This window comes from Salmo salar, chromosome ssa02, assembly GCF_905237065.1.
Source record: "Salmo salar chromosome ssa02, Ssal_v3.1, whole genome shotgun sequence".
Taxonomy (NCBI): Eukaryota; Metazoa; Chordata; class Actinopteri; order Salmoniformes; family Salmonidae; genus Salmo; species Salmo salar.
Window position 1 is genome coordinate 77,971,933 of NC_059443.1, and position 17,479 is coordinate 77,989,411.

General features: G+C 44.8%; 1 protein-coding gene across 4 annotated transcripts in view; it reads left to right on the plus strand.

Annotated features, from left to right (window-relative positions):
• Positions 1-299: 299 nt before the first annotated feature.
• Positions 300-17,479, plus strand: part of mad1l1 (mitotic arrest deficient 1 like 1) — a 108,828-nt gene continuing 91,648 nt past the window's right edge. For 2 of the 4 annotated variants that reach the window (XM_045710460.1, XM_045710468.1), the window contains exons 1-10: positions 546-693; positions 1,628-1,807; positions 2,269-2,409; positions 4,912-5,091; positions 7,291-7,415; positions 7,594-7,675; positions 8,522-8,652; positions 9,206-9,320; positions 9,593-9,654; positions 14,796-14,882. In XM_045710460.1, coding sequence (XP_045566416.1) covers positions 1,661-1,807; positions 2,269-2,409; positions 4,912-5,091; positions 7,291-7,415; positions 7,594-7,675; positions 8,522-8,652; positions 9,206-9,320; positions 9,593-9,654; positions 14,796-14,882 — 1,070 coding nt within the window. In that variant the 5' untranslated portion in view covers positions 546-693; positions 1,628-1,660. Of the gene's footprint in view, positions 419-545; positions 694-1,627; positions 1,808-2,268; positions 2,410-4,911; positions 5,092-7,290; positions 7,416-7,593; positions 7,676-8,521; positions 8,653-8,737; positions 8,769-9,205; positions 9,321-9,592; positions 9,655-14,795; positions 14,883-17,479 lie in introns of those variants that run through there. The other 2 variants (XM_045710467.1, XM_045710464.1) reach the window with 2 other exon arrangements.

Consider the following 17,479-nt stretch of genomic DNA (forward strand, 5'->3'; position numbering starts at 1 on the left):
GGAATATAATTTATATACACTTTGTTTATATACATTAAAAAGTTATACTTTAAATGCAAATGTTTAATAGCATTCTTTTTCATAACAAACCAATGCATTTTTAAATACATTGTGGTTAAGGTAGAGTATGATTTCATTTAATAAGAATTGTTTTAACACCAATCATAGTCAAACTATCGTAAACTGTTTGACTTGAAAACATACAAAATATATATTTTTTTTAAAGAGCCGTTTGGGAGCCAAAAGAGCCGGCTCTTTTTGGTGAGCTGAGCCGAACGAGCCGGATCACTGAAAAGAGCCGGAATGCCAATCAGTACATAGAAGATCCGCCAACTCAATTCCAAAGAAGAAGACAAGAATACCATAGAATACGTTTCTTTCTTCAAACAGTGGAACCCTGCTAAACTGCAAAAAAAAGGTATTAAAGTCGCTTCACGGATTAGTTTACATAAACATCACCATTACTTCCAAACCAAATGGTATAAAGATATAAGATGATCTTACGCGGAAGTATTTAGTGAATTGCTCAATATGCGCAGCCTTGACTATCTTTACAACGCAGCAGGTATTCTCGCGATAACAACACAGATCTTGTTCTAGGAAAGGAGGGAGTTCAAAGTTATGCTAGCTAACGTTAGCTGTTAGTATCTATAACTACCTAACTAGTCAAAATTTTTTAAGGCCAGTTCTAAGGTAAGATCTGATCAAGCTGTATAATACATTCTATAACGTGTCCATATTATTTAAAAGTCGGATTATTTGCCGACGTCTATCCGATCAACATGTGTCGACAATTTGTCGTTTGAGCTTGCTAGCTAACGTTAGCTAACTAGGGGATTCGAAACGTCTAAATAACCAACGTTAACTATCTTAGAGAAGTTGTTGTGATCACATTATTTATGTTCATCAACACTATTGTCAACTACGACGTGTGAATCGTCCATTTTTAAAATGACCCTGGTTGCAGGTTAGCATGGCTAGTTGGTTACTAGTTCACGTTAGTAGCTCTGGTCCATGGTGTCACATGCGGCTTGACCCTCAATCTTTCCAATTGTGCAATGTTAGTGACTTTGCTAAAGTACTGACCAACTTTTCTTTGTATGCTCATTTCAAACATCATGTCGCGACTTTCGGACACTTTTTATTTAACCCCAAACTAGCTTTGTTCCAGGCGCATGCGTCGGATCAGCAGTACGAGCTGTGCATGTGAATGGACTAGTTTATAGGTAGATTTTTATTTCTTTAACCTTTATTTAACTTAACCCTAACCCGGACGACGCTGGGCCAATTATGCGCTGCCCTATGGGACTCCCAGTCACGGCCGGGTTGTGATACAGCCTGGAATTGAACCAGGGTCTGTAGTGACGCCTGTAGCACTGAGATGCATTGCCTTGGACTGCTGTGCCACTCTGGAGCTAGCTAACATGCATCTTCTTGCCCACCAGAGATAGAGGCCCCAGAATGCTCGTTGACCATGGACATAGCCTCCTATGTCACATAGGAATATGAAGCTACTGAAAATGTTGCCAGCTAGTTACCCTCTATGTTCTAGTGCAGCATGCTTGTAAATAAACACTTGACCATGGACATCATATGTAGCTCCTGTAAATGTTGTTCTCTCTCATAGAAGCTACAGCAACCTTGTAAACAGTTGACCACCATGGACATTGAGGATGACACGACGGTGTTCGCCACTCTTAAGTCGTTGAAGAGTTTCATCTCTCTCCCGGACACGTCTCGGAACCAGGGAGAACCAGCCCCGGTGCAGAGCGACGTCCTGCAGAAACAGTACCTGCAGAGATTACAGGTGGGTGGAGTAGGACACACACACACAGAGCCACGTCCTACACCAACAGTACCTACAGAGATTACAGGTGGGTGGAGTAGGACAGACACACACAGAGCCACGTCCTGCAGAAACAGTACCTGCAGAGATTACAGGTGGGTGGAGTAGGACAGAGCCACGTCCTACACCAACAGTACCTACAGAGATTACAGGTGGGTGGAGTAGGACAGCCACGTCCTACACCAACAGTACCTACAGAGATTACAGGTGGGTGGAGTAGGACAGACATGTAAGAAGAGACGCACACACCTGCCCTGGTGCAGCACCACATCCTACACCAACAGTATTTAGAGGACAGAGGTGGTGGGACTGAGACAGACACATTGTATTGTTGTGAATTACCAGAGACTGCAGCAGAGAAGGTACAGTCTGAAACCTGTGTATGTAAGCCACAGAAAGTGACCGTGTGTCTCTGTGTGTAGTTGCTGGAGGCAGCAGAGAAGGTTCAGTCTAAGACCCAGCTGATCCAGATGGACCAGGAGAAGAGACAGATGGAGATCAGTCACAAGAGAGCACGCATCGAACTGGAGAAGAACGCTACGCTGAGCGCTAGGGACTTTGAGGTACGTAACACACACAGCTGGAGGTAACACACACACACCTGGATGTAACACACACACACCTGGATGTAGTGGTTCTGTAGATGGTAGAGGACCACGGGGATGTAGAAGGTGGAGGACCACGGGGATGTAGAAGGTGGAGGACCACGGGGATGTAGAAGGTGGAGGACCACGGGGATGTAGAAGGTGGAGGACCACGGGGATGTAGAAGGTGGAGGACCACGGGGATGTAGAAGGTGGAGGACCACGGGGATGTAGAAGGTGGAGGACCACGGGGATGTAGAAGGTGGAGGACCACGGGGATGTAGAAGGTGGAGGACCACGGGGATGTAGAAGGTGGAGGACCACGGGGATGTAGAAGGTGGAGGACCACGGGGATGTAGAAGGTGGAGGACCACGGGGATGTAGAAGGTGGAGGACCACGGGGATGTAGAAGGTGGAGGACCACGGGGATGTAGAAGGTGGAGGACCACGGGGATGTAGAAGGTGGAGGACCACGGGGATGTAGAAGGTGGAGGACCACGGGGATGTAGAAGGTGGAGGACCACGGGGATGTAGAAGGTGGAGGACCACGGGGATGTAGAAGGTGGAGGACCACGGGGATGTAGAAGGTGGAGGACCACGGGGATGTAGAAGGTGGAGGACCACGGGGATGTAGAAGGTGGAGGACCACGGGGATGTAGAAGGTGGAGGACCACGGGGATGTAGAAGGTGGAGGACCACGGGGATGTAGAAGGTGGAGGACCACGGGGATGTAGAAGGTGGAGGACCACGGGGATGTAGAAGGTGGAGGACCACGGGGATGTAGAAGGTGGAGGACCACGGGGATGTAGAAGGTGGAGGACCACGGGGATGTAGAAGGTGGAGGACCACGGGGATGTAGAAGGTGGAGGACCACGGGGATGTAGAAGGTGGAGGACCACGGGGATGTAGAAGGTGGAGGACCACGGGGATGTAGAAGGTGGAGGACCACGGGGATGTAGAAGGTGGAGGACCACGGGGATGTAGAAGGTGGAGGACCACGGGGATGTAGAAGGTGGAGGACCACGGGGATGTAGAAGGTGGAGGACCACGGGGATGTAGAAGGTGGAGGACCACGGGGATGTAGAAGGTGGAGGACCACGGGGATGTAGAAGGTGGAGGACCACGGGGATGTAGAAGGTGGAGGACCACGGGGATGTAGAAGGTGGAGGACCACGGGGATGTAGAAGGTGGAGGACCACGGGGATGTAGAAGGTGGAGGACCACGGGGATGTAGAAGGTGGAGGACCACGGGGATGTAGAAGGTGGAGGACCACGGGGATGTAGAAGGTGGAGGACCACGGGGATGTAGAAGGTGGAGGACCACGGGGATGTAGATGGTGGAGGACCACGGGGATGTAGAAGGTGGAGGACCACGGGGATGTAGAAGGTGGAGGACCACGGGGATGTAGAAGGTGGAGGACCACGGGGATGTAGAAGGTGGAGGACCACGGGGATGTAGAAGGTGGAGGACCACGGGGATGTAGAAGGTGGAGGACCACGGGGATGTAGATGGTGGAGGACCACTGGGATGTAGAAGGTGGAGGACCACGGGGATGTAGAAGGTGGAGGACCACGGGGATGTAGAAGGTGGAGGACCACGGGGATGTAGAAGGTGGAGGACCACGGGGATGTAGAAGGTGGAGGACCACGGGGATGTAGAAGGTGGAGGACCACGGGGATGTAGAAGGTGGAGGACCACGGGGATGTAGAAGGTGGAGGACCACGGGGATGTAGAAGGTGGAGGACCACGGGGATGTAGAAGACAGATGAAAGGTCATGAATATACTGAACATGGGATATCAGGAGGGCTGTGATAAAGGACTGTATAAAGGACCATCTCTGAATGTGGGATATCAGGTGAGCTGTGATAAAGGACTGTATAAAGGACCATCTCTGAATGTGGGATATCAGGTGAGCTGTGATAAAGGACTGTATAAAGGACCATCTCTGAATGTGGGATATCAGGTGAGCTGTGATAAAGGACCATCTCTGAACGTGTTTAACGGTTACAAGCTACACTGAGGCAGCATAGATAATGCAACAACAACAACGAATGACTACGAACAGAGCTCACGTTATGCCTGCACACCATCCCACCAGTCCAGAGATATGAGGGAGTCCTGGTGGTGTTGTGAGGGATGGAGAGGAGCTTGCTGCGTTCTCTGTGACGAGGCAGGAGTTGGGGATCTGGGACCCAGTATGACTGCTTGTGATTGGCTGACCTCGCACAGGCCCCTGGCAACCATGACCCCGTGGCAACCAATGGGTTTGGCTAGGGCCAGTTGATGACTCCAGTGGGTGAGCCTACTGCAGGTGTTAGACAGTAACAGAGTATCTGAGAAAGGGCTGTGAGGATGAGATGGTGTGCTGAGAGGCAGGGAATTCATACACCAGTTTGTTTGATGTTGTTTGTTTCCTGGTCTATTCTGTGTTCTAAATTCCATGTTCTGACTTCTATGGCCCACGTTCTAATTGTTCCAGCGTGAGGTGGACCGTAACCAGGACCTGCTGGGACGAATCAGACGCCTGGAAGAGAGGGAGGCGGAGTCTAGCCAGAGCCTATCGGAAAAGGCAGAGGCAAACCGTGCTCTCCGTCGGACCGTGGAGTCTCTCAACAGAAGGGTGGAGGAGAGGGACGGATGGCTCAACACCTCTAACCAGGTACACCTGTAACAGAGCTCAGATTATACCGTAAAATCACTCCTCTAACCAGGTACACCTGTAACAGAGCTCAGATTATACTGTAAAATCACTCCTCTAACCAGGTACACCTGTAACAGAGCTCAGATTATACCGTAAAATCACTCCTCTAACCAGGTACACCTGTAACAGAGCTCAGTTTATACCGTAAAATCACTCCTCTAACCAGGTACACCTGTAACAGAGCTCAGATTATACCGTAAAATCACTCCTCTAACCAGGTACACCTGTAACAGAGCTCAGATTATACCGTAAAATCACTCCTCTAACCAGGTACACCTGTAACAGAGCTCAGATTATACCGTAAAATCACTCCTCTAACCAGGTACACCTGTAACAGAGCTCAGATTATACCGTAAAATCACTCCTCTAACCAGGTACACCTGTAACAGAGCTCAGATTATACCGTAAAATCACTCCTCTAACCAGGTACACCTGTAACAGAGCTCAGATTATACCATGAGATCACTCCTCTAACCAGCTACACCTGTAACAGAGCTCAGATTATACCATGAGATCACTCCACTACTTGATATGTCTCCACTATAGGTTCACCGATTTTATGATTTTTCAACGCTGATACCGATTATTGGAAGACCAAAAAAAGCCGATACCAATTAATCGGCCTATTTATTTATTTTTTAAATAATATTTTTTTGAATAATATATATTTTTTGTGTGTGTGTAATATGACAATTACAACAATACTGAATGAACAATGAATAGTTTTATTTTAATTTAATATAATACATAAATAAAATCTATTTAGTCAAATAAATAATGAAACATGCTCAATTTGTTTTAAATAATGCAAAAACACAGTGTTGGAGAAGAAAGTAAAAGTGCAATATGTTGCATGTAAAAAAAGCTTTTAAGTTCCTTGCTCAGAACATGAGAACATATGAAAGCTGGTGGTTCCTTTTAACATGAGTCTTCAATATTCCCAGGTAAGAAGTTTTAGGTTGTAGTTATTATGGGACTATTTCTCTCTATATGATTTGTATTTCATATACCTTTGACTATTGGATGTTCTAATAGGCACTTTAGTATTGCCAGCCTAATCTCAGGAGTTGATAGGTTTGAAGTCATAAACAGCGCTGTGCTTCAAGCATTGTTAAGAGCTGCTGGCAAACACAGTAAAGTTTGAATGAATGCTTACAAGCCTGCTGCTGCCTGCCACCACTCAGTCAGACTGCTCTATCAAATCATAGACTTAATTATAATATAATAAACAGAAATACGAGCCTTAGGTCATTAATATGGTCATATCCGGAAACTATCATTTAGAAAACAAAACGTTTATTCTTTCAGTGAAATACGGAACCGTTCCGTATTTTATCTAACGGGTGGCATCCCTAAGTCTAAATATTGCTGTTACATTGCACAACCTTCAATGTTATGTCATAATTATGTACAATTCTGGCAAATTAATTCGCAACGAGCCAGGCGGCCCAAACTGTTTCATATACCATGACTCTGCGTGCAATGAACGCAAGAGAAGTGACAATTTCCCTAGTTAATATTGCCTGCTAACATGAATTTCTTTTAACTAAATATGCAGGTTTCAAAAAATATACTTCTGTGTATTGATTTGAAGAAAGGCATTGATGTTTATGGTTAGGTACATTAGTGCAATGATTGTGCTTTTGTTAAATCATCACCCGTTTGGCGAAGCAGGCTGTGATTCAATGATAAATGAACAGGCACCGCATTGATTTATATGCAACGCAGGACAAGCTAGTTAACCTAGTAATATCATCAACCATGTGTAGTTAACTAGTGATTATGTGAAGATTGATTTAAAATTTTTTTTATAAGATAAGTTTAATGCTAGCTAGCAACTTACCTTGGCTCTTTGCTGCCCTCGCGTAACAGGTGGTCAGCCTGCCACACAGTCGTCTCGTGGAATGCAATGTAATGGGCCATAATCGGCATCCAAAAATTCCCGATTACCGATTTTGTTATGAAAACTTGAAATCGGCTCTAATTAACCGGTCGACCTCTAGTCTCCACTCACATCGTCAAATTGCTACTTTTCTGTGGAGTAACTCATTATTTGTCATATATATATTTACTTTAAATCCCAGCCCGCGTCCCCGCAGGAGGCAGCGGTAGTGCCACACAGCTGATGGCTACAGTATGTGTTATTTGTCCCTGTAGATGGTGAGTGGTTTAAAGGATGAGATCCGTGACCTGAAGCAGCAGATTCAGACTCGGGACAACACCATATCTAAGCAGACACTGGAGAACCAGGGACTACAGGAACAAGTGGAGCTACAACACAGGTAACACACACTCCTTCCTTCCTGGATTTCCTTTCTTCTGATTGGTATTTCCTGGTTTCCCTTCCCTCTGATTGGTCCTGCCTGTATTTCATTCCCTTTGATTGGTCCTGCCTATATTTCATTCCCTCTGATTGGTCCTGCCTGGATTTCCTCCCCCCATGACTGGTCCTCTTTACAGGAAGTACCAGGAAGTGTCTCAGCGGTGCCAGGCCCTCCAGTCAGCATCGTCCACCTGCTCTGACCACGAACTCAAGATTAAGGTGAGGCTAAGATTATTGTTGTTCAAAGTAGGACTAAAATGAATGATGTCTAGATCAAGATTGGTATTAATACAGTTCAGATTGGGACTAGGTTTAGAAAACTAGGAGGTTAGGACTAGGGTTGACTGATGTATGAAGATTGAGACTGATTGTACCTGAATTCAGATTGGGACGAGAGTTGGGGAGCTAGGTTAGGGTTAGGACTGGGGTTGAGATGGGGACTAGAGTTGGGGAGCTAGGTTAGGATTAGGACTGGGGTTGAGATGGGGACTAGAGTTGGGGAGCTAGGTTAGGATTAGGACTGGGGTTGAGATGGGGACTAGAGTTGGGGAGCTAGGTTAGGATTAGGACTGGGGTTGAGATGGGGACTAGAGTTGGGGAGCTAGGTTAGGATTAGGACGGGTTGAGATGGGGACTAGAGTTGGGGAGCTAGGAAAAGGACTGAAGTATCAGTCTGTCTATTCTGTGGTGCTTAATTTGCCTATAGAGGTTTTGAGCTGTTCTACCTGCATTTGCTCTGTTCATTTTTTTGCTTCTGCTTATCTTGGCATCCATGTGTGTTCTCTTCAAAGTGCCATTTGGGAAGTAAAGTGGTAATTTTTTAAAAGCAGCCAGTGAGAGGCCTCTGTCCCCTGTAGGCTTTATAAACTCTCAATGTAATCACCATGTATTTTTACTGGGTTTAAATGACCTGCCATCAAATCAAGAGATGCTATTAACTCTTCAGTTTAACACAAACTCAAACTCCACATGATCTTCACCTTTCAGATGGTCATTAAGTCTCTTTCATGAGCAGAGAATACAACTCAAAGGTGTGTGTGTGTGTCTCCTCTCTCCCCCCCCCAGGAGTTGGAGAGGAAGTTGGCTCTGCAGGAACAGGATGTTGTCATAGTGAAGAACATGAGGTCAGAGGTTGCTAGGGTCCCGGATATGGACAAGGAGCTCCGACAGCTAAGAGAGGAGAACGTTTACCTCAGGTAACACTACTAGAACACATGGAGCAGGACAGCTACGAGAGGAGAATGTTTACCTCAGGTAACACTACTAGAACACATGGAGCAGGACAGCTACGAGAAGAGAACGTTTACCTCAGGTAACACTACTAGAACACATGGAGCAGGACAGCTAAGAGAGGAGAATGTTTACCTCAGGTAACACTACTAGAACACATGGAGCAGGACAGCTAAGAGAGGAGAATGTTTACCTCAGGTAACACTACTAGAACACATGGAGCAGGACAGCTAAGAGAGGAGAATGTTTACCTCAGGTAACACTACAGGTAACACTACTAGAACACATGGAGCAGGACAGCTAAGAGAGGAGAATGTTTACTTCAGGTAACACTACTAGAACACATGGAGCAGGATAGCTACGAGAAGAGAACGTTTACCTCAGGTAACACTACTAGAACACATGGAGCAGGACAGCTAAGAGAGGTTATTTGTAGGTTTAAAAGAAGACAACTATCATTAATGTCTCTTAAACCTCTCTCTCTCATCTCTCACTGTCTCCCCTCATTCTGTATCCCAGGGAGACGAGGGAGAACGTGATCCTGCTGAAGGAGGAAACGGAGGGATTGAGACGTAAGGTAGACCGGATGGAGAAGATGAAAGAGGAGATGGTGAACGTGGAGCTGGATAAGGAGGTGCGTGACCTGTTAGTGTGGAATGACATGTTTGTGTTTTAAATGTGAAACAGGGCTGGAGGAAAAACATTTGCAGTATGCTGTCTGTTCTAATTAATGGTTGTTCTAAAACACAACTGAAAAGGAAACGTAACTTCTTTCTTTTTTAATTAGCGAAAAATAAACAAATCTCAGGGTTGGAAACAATCTGCATAATAGTTGAATTTGTAAATGTGGAACCTTGAATCCCTACACCCTGGTGTGTAATCTTGTTCCTTCCTCTTCTCCTTCAGAAACTGTCTCAGAAACTGCAGGCCTGGGAGAACCTGGGACAGTCTACTGGACTCAACATACGGTCAGCTGGAATGTCTCTGTCTGTAGTATAATATTTCACCACTGGGCGGAGCTCTTGAGTCATGAAAAATACTGGTGCCTCGTTCTCTCTGTGAAGAGAGAGTGACGTTTTATGATTTGTTTGCATTATATGTGTGTGTGTGTGTGTGTGTGTGTGTGTGTGTGTTCTGGGCTGAAAGCCCGTAATGACAGAATGGTTGCATGTTTCCATATGAGCAGCGAAGCACATCAGACACATTACAAACACTGCACTGCATCTAACACACACACACTATATTTTTCTCTCATGACTACCCCAGTGTTTGATGTACACTGAGGGGCCAGATTATTAGGTACATCACTTTGTTCACCAAAATAGATGGCTCCTTCAGAGAGTGAGTCACGTGGCTCTCTATAGAAAGCAGGCAGGCAGGCATTGAGGCATTCAGTTACTGTTTGATTGAACGTTAGGATGGGAAAACGAGTGACCTGAGAGACTGAGCGTGGCATGGTCGTCACTGCCAGGTGCTCCAGATCCAGTGTCTCAGAAACATGGCTGTACCTAATAAACTGTGTAAATTGAATGTTAAATGGTGCACGTTTTCTCGTTCTCTCTCCCACACGATACTCTCAAATGGCATCACTCACCTTGACTCACTGCGCTTGATGTTCTTAGGCTTGTGTGCGGCTGCTCGTTTCACGTGTTTCAGCACGCGGTGGTCCCGTTCTGTGAGCTTGTGTGGCCAACCACTTCGCAGCTGAGCCGTTGTTGCTATTAGACGTTTACTCTTCACAATAACAGCACTTACGGTTGCCCGGGGCAACTCTAGCAGGGTAAAAATATTATGAACTGACTTGTTGGAACGGTGGCATCCTATGACAGTGCCACGTTGAAAGTCACTGAGCTCTTCAGTAAGGCCATTCTACTGCCGATGATTCTCTATGGAGATTGCATGGCTGTGTGCTTCATTTTAGACACCTGTCAGCAACGGGTATGGCTGAAATAGCCGAATCCACTAATTTGAAGGGGTGTCCACATACTTTTGTATGTGTATGTATATATAAATAACAGTCAAAAGTTTGGACACACCTACTCATTACTATTTTCTACATTGTATAATAGTGAAGACATCAAACTATGAAATCACACATGGAATCATGTAATAACCAAAACAGTGTCAAAATATATTTTAAGTTCTTCAAAGTAGCCACCCTTTGCCTTGATGACAGCTTTGCACACTCTTGGCATTCTCTCAAACAGCTTCATGAGGAATGCTTTTTCAACAGTCTTGAAGGAGTTCCCACATATGCTGAGCGCTTGTTGGGTACTTTTCCTTCACACTGCGGTACAACTTATTCCAAACCATCTCAATTGGGTTGAGGTCGAGTGATTGTGGAGGCCAGGTCATCTGATGCAGCACTCCATTACTCTCCTTGGTCAAATAGCCCTTACACAGCCTGGAGGTATGTTTGGGGTGATTGTCCTGTTCAAAAAGAAATGATAGTCCCACTAAGCGCAAACCAGATGGGATGGCGTATCACTGCAGAATGCTGTGGTAGCCATGATGGTTAAGTGTGTCTTGAATTCTAAATAAATGATGTCACTGTCACCAGCAAAGCACCATCACACCTCCTCCATGCTTCACGGTGGGAACCACACATACAGAGATCATCCATTCATCTACTCTGCGCCTCACAAAGACACGGCGGTTGGAACCAAAAATTGCAAATTTGGACTCATCAGACCAAAAATACAGCTTTTCATTGGTCTAATGTCCACTGCTCGTGTTTCTTGGCCCAAGCAAGTCTCTTCTTCTTATTGGTGTCCTTTAGTAGTGGTTTCTTTGCAGCAATTCGACCATGAAGGCCTGAATCACGCAGTCTCCTCTGAACAGTTGATGTTGAGATCTGTCTGTAACTTGAACTATGTGAAGCATTTATTTGGGCTGCAATTTCTGAGGCTGGTAACTCTAATGAACTTATCCTCTGCAGCAGAGGTAACCCTGGGTCTTCCTTTCCTGTGGCGGTCCTCATGATTGGCTCAAACGCATTAAGGAAAGAAATTCCACAAATGAACTTTCAACAAGGCACACCTGTTAATTGAAGTGCGTTGGTTGAGAGAATGCCAGGAGTGTGCAAAGCTGTCATCACGGCAAAGGGTAGCTACTTTGAAGACTCTCAAATATAAAATATATTTTAACACTTTTTTTTTGGTTACTACATGATTCCATATGTGTTATAGTGTTGATGTCTTCACTATTATTCTACAATATGGAAAAGAGTAAAAATTAAGAAAAACCCTGGACACACTCATTCCAATCTTTTGACTGGTACTGTGTATACATGCATACATGTGTGTTTTATATATATGTGTATATACAATCCAAGGTAGTAGAATATTCAGATGGATACTGTTAGAATGGCACACGTGACATTTATCCAAGCTAGATTTACATTTTACTGTGACTAGTTGTCTGTCCGTCTTCTCGCTTTCTCTCTGTGGTTGTCACTCTCTCTCTCTCTATTTTCTGTTTTAAAATTTTGGAAGATACACCAGTGATTCCCAACCGGTGGGCCTTGAGCAGCTCTCGGGTGGGCCTTGAGCAGCTCTCGGGTGGGCCTTGAGCAGCTCTCGGGTGGGCCTTGAGCAGCTCTCGGGTGGGCCTTGAGCAGCTCTCGGGTGGGCCTTGAGCAGCTCTCGGGTGGGCCTTGAGCAGCTCTCGGGTGGGCCACAAAACATTTCCTAATCTTGATACATTTAAAAAAAAAAAAAAAAACCCCACATCTCTTTAATGTGACCTATGGGATGTTGACTTGGGCAGTGGCAGTCAGATGATGCACTGAATGTCACATGGTTCCATCTGTCTGGTTGATTCACGTCCAGTGTTCTCATGCTGTTACATTTAGTATCATTTGAGGAGTGGGTGCATCACAAGCAAAGTCATTTGTATTGTTTTACTTGGTCTGTGAACCATTAGCACAGGAGATCCAGCTTAGACGGGGTCATTTATTTCTTAATATACTGTGTGTCTCTGGGCGTAGCTATACCACAGCCTCTGCTACAGAAACAAACCGTGCGTGGCTTCGTGTCCACCGTTTTTAATCTGAGATATATTCAGGGTTTTTCTAGCCCAGATTTGCAGGATGCTCTTAAAGGGGTACACACAAATTAACCTTCATGAATTTGGTTAATAAACCCTATTTAAGGTTTGTCACAGAAAATAGTTTTTTTTGCAGTTTGGATCAGATGAGATGGAGGTCATCACCAGTAAATATACTGAATATAAACACAACATGCAATAATTTTATTGATTTTTGAGTTACAGTTCATATGAGGAAATCAGTCAATTAAAATAAATGCATTAGGCCGTAATCTATGGATTTCACACGACTTGTTCACAGATGCCTCACAATAGGCATCACGATCTCGATAGGGTATTTTCGTGCATTCAAATTGCAATTGTTTTCATTGTCCGTAGCTTATGCCTGCCTATACCATACAGCCAGCATGGGGCACTCTGTTCACAACGTTGACATCGGCAAACCGCTCGCCCACACAGCGTCATACATACGGTCTGCGGTTGAGGCAGGTTGGATGTTCTGCCAAATTCTCTAAAATGATGTTGGGGGCGGTTTATGGTAGAGAAATGAACATTCAATTTTCTGGCAACAGCTCTAGTGGACATTCCTGTAGTCAACATGCTAATTGCACGCTCCCTCAGCTTGAGACGTCTGTGGCAGTGTTTGATACGACTGCACATTTTAGTGGCCGTTTATTGTCCCCAGCACAAGGTGCATCTGTGTAATGACCATGCTGTTTAATCAGCCTCTTGATATGCCACACCTGTCAGGTGGATGGATTATAATACAATTTCAGAGAAATGAGCTTTTTTTTGTTTTGTCCGTATGGAACATTTCCTGTGATCTTTTAGTCCAGCTCCTGAATCATGGGAGCAACACTTTACATGTTGCGTTTATATATATTTCTGTTCAGTGTACGTTAATAAACTGTCACGGTGTAAAAGGTTAATAACCACTGCTCTAGACTGTAATATGAGGAGAAGGGAAGCTGGTGGAACTCATTTAATAGTTAGTCTTTAAGGACTTGAAAGAATAGAAGCTTCCAGAGAGTTTAGATTCAGCCTGCATCCCAAATGGCACCCGATTCCCTATGGGCCCTGGGCCCTGGTCAAAAGTACTGCACTATATAGGGATATAGGGTGCTACTTGGGATACCGACAGTGTTGGTTAATTGAGCTACTGTAGCGTCTAGGTCCATCAGTTAAGCTTTAGGACTGGAGACAAGCACTTTGAGAAGCTGTGTGATCTCTTTAGAACCTACCCATCTGTCTGTTCCCTCACACTAATTAGTCCTCATCTTTTTTCTATTGCTCTCTTCCCTCTCTGCTCCACCCCTGCTCTCTCTTCCCACTGTCCTCCTCTCTCCTCCTCCCCTGCTCTCTTCCCACTGTCCTCCTCCACCCCTGCTCTCTCTGTCCTCTCTTCTCCACCCCTGCTCCCTCTGTCCTCCTCTCTCCTCCACCCCTGCTTCCTCTGTCCTCCTCTCTCCTCCACCCCTGCTCTCTCTGTCCTCCTCTCTCCTCCACCCCTGCTCTCTCTGTCCTCCTCTCTCCTCCACCCCTGCTCTCTCTGTCCTCCTCTCTCCTCCACCCCTGCTCCCTCTGTCCTCCTCTCTCCTCCACCCCTGCTCTCTTCCCACTGTCCTCTCTCCTCCTCCCCTGCTCTCTTCCCACTGTCCTCTCTCCTCCTCCCCTGCTCTCTTCCCACTGTCCTCTCTCCTCCTCCCCTGCTCTCTCTTTCCTCCTCTCTCCTCCTCCCCTGCTCTCTCACTGTCCTCCCTCTCTCCTCCTCCCCTGCTCTCTTCCCACTGTCCTCTCTCCTCCTCCCCTGCTCTCTGTCCTCCTCTCTCCTCCACCCCTGCTCTCTGTCCTCCTCTCTCCTCCACCCCTGCTCTCTCTGTCCTCCTCTCTCCTCCACCCCTGCTCTCTCTGTCCTCCTCTCTCCTCCACCCCTGCTCTCTCTGTCTCAGCAGGGTAGGAGGTTGACATGTGGTTTATCAGAATGTCTAATACATGAGGTCTGTCTCTCTGAGCTCTCTGGATGAACATGCAGTGTGTTAACCCTGTGTTGTGTCCCCTACAGGACACCAGAGGATCTGTCCAGAGAGGTGATTCAGATCCAACAGCGAGAGATCGCTGTCAAACAACACAACTACACTCTCACCAGCAGGTAACACACACATCAATGATGTTTAATCAGCTTATTGATATGCCACACCTTTCAGGTGGATGGATTGATTATCTTGGCAAAGGACAAATGCTCACTAACAGGAATGTAATATTTGAATAGAAAATGAGAGAAATAAGGATCATTTCTGGGATCATTTATTTCAGCTCATGAGACATGGGACCATCACTTTACATGTTATATTTTTGTTCAGTGTAGTTAGCATGCCATAGAACTATAGGTATCAGATGCTCTGTTTAGTTAGCGTGCTATAGAACTATAGGTATCGGATGCTCTGTTTAGTTAGCGTGCTATAGAACTATAGGTATCAGATGCTCTGTTTAGTTAGCATGCCATAGAACCTTAGGTATCAGATGCTCTGTTTAGTTAGCTTGCTATAGAACTATAGGTATCAGATGCTCTGTTTAGTTAGCGTGCTATAGAACTATAGGTATCAGATTAGAGGTCGACCGATTATGATTTTTCGATGCCGATTATTGGAGGACCAAAAAAGGCGATACCGATTAATCGGCCGATTTAATAAAAATTCTTATTTATTAATTTTTTTATTTTTATTTAAATGTATTAATTTATTTGTAATCATGAAGATTACAACAATACTGAATGAACACTTATTTTAACTTAATATAATACATCAATCAAATCAATTTAGCCTCAAATAAATAATGAAACATGTTGAATTTGGTTTAAATAATGCAAAAACAAAGTGTTGGAGAAGAAAGTAAAAGTACAATATGTGCCATGTAAGAAAGCTAACGTTTAAGTTCCTTGCTCAGAACATGAGAACATATGAAAGCTTGTGGTTCCTTCTAACATGAGTCTTCAATATTCCCAGGTAAGAAGTTTTAGGTTGTAGTTATTATAGGACTATTTCTCTCTATACGATTTGTATTTCATATACCTTTGACTATTGGATGTTCTTATAGGCACTTTAGTATTGCCAGTGTAACAGTATAGCTTCCGTCCCTCTCCTCGCTCCTACCTGGGCTCGAACCAGGAACACATCGACAACAGCCACCCTCGAAGCAGCGTTACCCATGCAGAGCAAGGGAATCAACTACTCCAAGTCTCAGAGCGAGTGACGTTTGAAACGCTATTAGCGCGCACCCGCTAACTAGCTAGCCATTTCACATCGGTTACACCAGCCTAATCTTGGGAGTTGATAGGCTTGAAGTCATAAACAGCGCAATGCATTGCGAAGGGCTGCTGGCAGACTGCTCAGACTGCTCTATCAAATCATAGACTTACTTATAACATAACACACAGAAACACGAGCCTTAGGTCATTAATATGGTCGAATCCGGAAACTATCACGTTTCTTTCAGTGAAATACGGAACCGTTCCGTATTTTACCTAACGAGTGGCATCCATAAGTCTAAATGTTCCTGTTACATTGCACAACCTCCAATGTTATGTCATAATTACGTAAAATTTTGGTAAATTAGTTCGCAACGAGCCAGGCGGCCCAAACTGTTGCATATATCCTGACTCTGCGTGCAATGAACGCAAGAGAAGTGACACAATTTCACCTGGTTAATATTGCCTGCTAACCTGAATTTCTTTTAGCTAAATATGCAGGTTTAAAAATATATACTTCTGTGTATTGATTTTAAGAAAGGCATTGATGTTTATGGTTAGGTACAGTCGTACAACGATTGTGCTTTTTTTCCCGCAAATGCGCTTTTGTTAAATCATCCCTCGTTTGGCGAAGTTGTCTGTCTTTGTTAGGAAGAAATAGTCCATACACAGTTTGCAACGAGCCAGGCGGCCCAAACTGCTGCATATACCCTGACTCTGTTTGCAAGAGAAGTGACACATTTTCCCTAGTTAAAAGAAATTCATGTTAGCAGGCAATATTAACTAAATATGCAGGTTTAAAAATATATACTTGTTTATTGATTTTAAGAAAGGCATTGATGTTTATGGTTAGGTACAAGTTGGAGCAATGACAGTCCTTTTTTGCGAATGCGCACCACATCGATTATATGCAACGCAGGACACGCTAGATAAACTAGTAATATCATCAACCATGTGTCGTTAACTAGTGATTATGATTGTTTTTTATAAGATAAGTTTAATGCTAGCTAGCAACTTACCTTGGCTTCTTACTGCATTTGCGTAACAGGGAGGGTCCTCGTGGAGTGCAACGTAAAGCAGGTGGTTAGAGCGTTGGACTAGTTAACCATAAGGTTGCATCCCCAAGCTGACGAGGTAAAAATCTGTCGTTCTGCCCCTGAACAAGGCAGTTAACCCACCGTTCCTAGGCCGTCATTGAAAATAAGAATGTGTTCTTAACTGACTTGCCTAGTTAAATAAAGGTCAAAAAAAATATTTAAAAAAAATTGGCAAATCGGTGGCCAAAAATACCGATTTGTTATGAAAACTTGAAATCGGCCCTAATTAATCAGCCATTCCGATTAATCGGTCGACCTCTATATCAGATGCTCTGTTTAGTTAGCGTGCTATAGAACTATAGGCATCAGATGCTCTGTTTAGTTAGCGTGCTATAGAACTATCTCTACTGGGATCGCCTGTCCCCTCTTCCCAGCTCCCCCCCTCTATCATGTCTACCTCTCCCC